Consider the following 5,000-nt stretch of genomic DNA (forward strand, 5'->3'; position numbering starts at 1 on the left):
ATATAGCCTACTACATTTAGACTGATAGGTTGGCAAATAGCCTACATTTCCATTGTGGAATATTATATTAGACCTACATAGGTTATCTACACAGTACATGTGCAAATTATTATTAATTATTTTATTTTATTAATTTAAAAAATATTTTTATTTTATTTATTATTTATTTTATTTATTATTTATTATTATTATTTTTGGGTTTTGCGCGCTATGCGATTAATCGCGATTAATCACAGAAAGTCATTGAGTTAATGCGATTAAAGATTTTCATTTTTGCCCACCCCTAATTTAATTATATTCAATCCTTTCCCACTCCAACTCTTCTTTCTTCTGTCATTTCTTAATTTCTTCCATTTATTTCTCATTTTCTGACCCCAACCCGTCTCATCCCCTCTCCCTCTCTCCCTCTCTCTCTCCTTCTCTGCAGCTGTTGATGGACAAGCGTGTGGGCCTGAAGCGCTACGAGGTGGACGGGAGGAAGGTTCTCTTCTACTTTGACGAGGTGAGCAGGGGGCATCCCCCAAACTCCCCTTAACTTACCCAGCCTGCATCAGGCCTGCCACAATTCCGCTCAGCCCTATTGGCCCCTTTTCAGTTCCGTTGCCTGCCATTGGCTCATTTACAGTTCCGTTCCGCGTCATTGGCCCATTTACAGGGGGGATCCCCTCCCTCCCCCACCTTCTCAGTGTACATCCTGCCTGCCACAGTTCCGCTTAGACCCATTGGCCCATTTACTGAGCTCAGAGCCCAAAACCCCAGGGGCCCCATCCACACACCACCTCTTACCTTTCACTCTTTCATTTCTTTTTTTTCATCTACCGCCCTGTGCGTCAGGAGCATGCAGGATGAAGGGCCTTATTTTGCTTACTTTGGACATACTCATCGACCCGACCATGTTTTGATTTCTCTCTCTCTCTCACACACACACACACACGCACGCACAAACGCACACACACACACACACATGCGTGTACACACACACACACACACACACACACACACACACACACACACACACACACACACACACACACACACACACACGTGCGTGTACACACACACATACACACAGGCACACAGGCACACACACACACACACACACACACACACACACACACACACACACACACACACACACACACACACACACACTTGAACGAGCCACAAAATGGAAATGCTAAGGCTGCATTTTACTGTGAGAATAACACCAAACAGCCCAGTGCTTTGATCTGAAATGAAAGCTCTGACCGCAGAGGAGCAGCGGAGTGGGAGGCCTTTTTTCTTTTTTTCTCTTCTTCGGGGAGACCGGAGTGGTGTTGTTTTTGAACGGGGTTCATTCGGTGTGGACGGAGTGGAGTGTGGGCCGCATTGGTGCTACCCCACCCAGGGGCGTATTTATCAATTTTGGGGGCACTAGGCAAAATATAAACATGGGGCCCTCAAAAGTCATTCTTTAAAGGAACAGACCACCCTTTTTTGATTTTCACATAATTGCAGTATCTCCAAGCATTATTCATGAACGTGCATATAATTTTCGTCTATGTGTTTGCATTGCCCCATTTGACAGTATACCCAAATTAGGCATAGTAATGCAAGTCTATGGTACAAAATAAAACTTCTACTTCTACTTCTAAACCACTGTAAAATGAATGTAACATTCACCAGAGTGTAAAACAGCAATTTAATTCGGTCCAGTGATCACTTGTGGCTTGATGCTAAAGATACCAGTTACTTTCAGTGATTATGCTAAGCTATGCTAATAATTCTGATCCAATAAATCTAAGTACTGAAAACACAGAGAAGAAAATGATATGCACATTCATGAACAATGCTGGGAAATACTGCAAATATGTGAAAATAAAAAAGGGTGGTCTGTTCCTTTAAGCACGTCACCAAAAGTGACAAGATCAGGCGTACTTTTTTTGTGTGTATCGTGACTGGTATGACAGTTGGGGGCCTTTATGTAGAGCAGATTTGGTCGGGGCCCTAGGCAATTGCCTAGGTTTGCCTTGTGTAAAGTTCGCCTCTGGCCCCACCCACCCTCCACCCTCCAGTCCTCTGGCTCCCCTTCATGGCTCCTTTTCCCCCGCCTGTGAGCTCACCTCAGGTGTAAAGCTCCAGAGACGCCTGGCACTGTCTCTTACTGGCAGGAAACAGCAAGCAAAACCACGCAGGCAAAACCACGCAGGCAAAACCATGCAGGCAAACCCTTCCAAGCAAACCCATGCCCTTCCCTGTCGTTTATCTTGGCTCACCTCTACATCTCTCTCTCTCTCTCTCTCTCTCTCTCTCTCTCTCTCTCTCTCTCTCTCTCTCCTCCCTCCCTACCTCCTTTCCTTTTTCCATCTCCTTTTCTCTTTCTCTTTCTTATTCTTTCTTTCTTTCTCTCTCTCTCTCTCTGTCTGTCTGTCTCTCTGGCTCTCTCTCTCTCTCTCTCTCCTTTCTCTCTCTCTCTCTCTCTCTCTCTCTCTCGCTCTCTCTCTCTCCCTCGCTCTCTCTCTATCTATCTATCTATCAGATCCCCAGCCAGTGCCTGACGTGTGTGGCCTTCCAGGCCGTTCGGGAGTACATCGTGGGCAAGACCGCACCTGTGCCCGTCAAGGTGTACGACTACTATGAGCCAGGTGTGTAGCTCGCTGTGCTGTGGTGTCAGGGCCGGATTAATGCATAGGCTAGATATGGCTGCAGCCTAGGGGCCCCCACCTGCCAGGGGCCCCCTGATTTGCTAAAAATTGAAAAATTGCGGAATTGTGATAAGATGCAGTATTGAATAAAAATCATGTGTCATGTTGAGTACAGTTGGTAGACATGTTATCTTTAATTCCTAGCTTGTAATTATGACACTGTCTATGTAAATTTGTCATGAAATTTGCCTTCCCGGGGGCCCCACAGCAGCCTTTAGCCTAGAGGCCCCAGACCATCTTAATCCGGCCCTGTGCCGCGGTGTCAAGCCAGCGTGGACAAAAGCCTTCACTCACAACACAACACCTTGTCGGCTCCAACGACACCAGGGAGACGAATGGCAGCATTAGCTATGTCTCATTAGCAATGAATAAGCACAGAGGATCCATCTTGTGATGCCATAGTGTGTCTTTTGACTGATTGATCAGAAGCGTGCTCGTTAACACATGTTGCTTAAACCGGCGTATCAAAGGAGATGTTTGTTGTCAATTAATCTGTGACGTAGTTTGTTTGAAGTCACAGTGAGATGTCAGCCGGGAAAACAAACAGAAAATTTCACAATACGGATTGAATAATGACTACACAGCTAACAGCTAACACAAACAGTGTGGTAAAGAGTAATGACGGTGAGCTATTCTCCCCATTCAGGTTTAGCTACCAGTTCATTATTCTGTCTGTGGTGAACGTCAATGCATCCTAATGCATGCAGGTGCAAGGCTATGCCAAATCTTCATGGTTTTTACCTGCATTGGGGACGATACTTGTATTGCAGTGTAAAATGTGTGTGTAAACAATGCACCTCAGAGCACATCAGCTTGCATCGACTCCAACAGCACTCTTATAGATAGAACAAAGGAAGTATGTACTCCGCGCTTTTAAAGTAACAACCCAGAGCAGGACTAAATAATTAGTACTGTACAAAGGAAGAATAATCTTGTGTCACACGGTGGTCAATCTTCTGTTATTTGCTCTGCCCCCTTGCACGAGTTTAGAGATAAATACAATTTTGTTGTGTGCAGTGTGCACTTGTGTGCTGTGGAGTGCTGCGTCACAATGTCAATGGGAGTTGAAGTTTCCCAGTTTGGCTTTCACTTCACTTTCTCAGTTGGGCTTTCATTTATTCAGTGCAAGAAGACTAACGTTTCAACATACGTCTTCATCAGAATCAAGTCTCATTACACCGAAAAAATGAATCCGAGAAAAAAATGGACATCCATGTGACACCAGATTTTTCTTCCTTTCATTAAGCACTCTTGTAATCTTTGAGAAACAGCACGATGGCTTGACGCACAGCAAAGTTCTCTGTTAACAGCTTACGTGATGAGGGAGAAGTAGAAGCAGAGACATGTTAGAGTGTTAGTTTTGGCAGTGAGGAGGACGGAGCTGCCTCATTTAAAGTGATGGCGCGCCACGCCACCACTTACTGTACGGATGTGATAAATGATTTACATCCAGGGAGATTGCTCTGGCAGATGATTACGCAGTTTAATACGCAAAGAGTTTGGATAATGATTTTGGCCGTTACTCGTGTTAAAATTGCACTAATCAAGTTTGAATTGTGGAAGACACTTTGTTTTTATAATGAAAGGACTCTGAAAGAGCTTTTGTGTGTTTGGGTATTTAGTAGTGTGTGTGTGTGTGCGTGCGTGTGTGCGTGCGTGCGTGCGTGCGTGCGTGCGTGCGTGCGTGCGTGCGTGTGTGCGTGCGTGTGTGTGCCCGAATGTGTGTACCCATATTTGCGTGTGTATGTGCGTCATGCCAGTCAGAATTTTCTGTGTATGTGTACTTATTCATGCTAGTTAGAAGTTTTTGTGTCTGTGTGTCTAAGTTTGTGTGTCTGTTTGTTTGTGTGGAAGTCATGTGTGTCTGTGTACTCAGTCATGCCTCCTTTTCTAATACATGAATAGACAAGAGTTCAGAGGTCACAAAACGAAGGAATTCTCCTTGTAAAGCTATAGAACATTCTTTGTCTGATTTGAGGTTGAGCAATTTTTGTTCGGTGTGTGTGTGTGTGCGTGCGTGTGTATGTGGGTGTTTGTGTGTGTGCGTGCCTGCATGCGCGCATGCGTGCGTGCCTGTGTGTGTTTGTGTGTCTGTGAGTGTGTCTGTATGTGTGTGCGTGCGTGTGTGTGTGTAATGTGTGTGTGCTTATGTGAGTGTTTGCTTTGTGTGTGTGTGCGTGTGTGTGCGTGCGTGCGTGCGTGCGTGTGTGTGCGTGTGTGTGTGTAATGTGTATGTGATGTGTGTGTGCTTGTGTGAGTGTTTACTCTGTGTGTGTGTGTGTTCTACAGCGTTTGAGGCGACCCGCTTCTACAATG

General features: G+C 45.2%; 1 protein-coding gene across 2 annotated transcripts in view; it reads left to right on the plus strand.

The window, feature by feature from the left end:
* The window catches only part of cpamd8 (C3 and PZP like alpha-2-macroglobulin domain containing 8), a 125,761-nt gene that overhangs the window by 104,849 nt on the left and 15,912 nt on the right, over window positions 1-5,000 (plus strand). For both annotated transcript variants that reach the window (XM_063201028.1, XM_063201029.1), the window contains exons 37-39: window positions 428-502; window positions 2,519-2,624; window positions 4,974-5,000. The exon at window positions 4,974-5,000 is cut by the window's right edge and continues 84 nt beyond it. In XM_063201028.1, coding sequence (XP_063057098.1) covers window positions 428-502; window positions 2,519-2,624; window positions 4,974-5,000 — 208 coding nt within the window. The remainder of the gene's footprint in view (window positions 1-427; window positions 503-2,518; window positions 2,625-4,973) is intronic.

Source organism: Engraulis encrasicolus, chromosome 6 (genome assembly GCF_034702125.1).
Source record: "Engraulis encrasicolus isolate BLACKSEA-1 chromosome 6, IST_EnEncr_1.0, whole genome shotgun sequence".
NCBI lineage: Eukaryota > Metazoa > Chordata > Actinopteri > Clupeiformes > Engraulidae > Engraulis > Engraulis encrasicolus.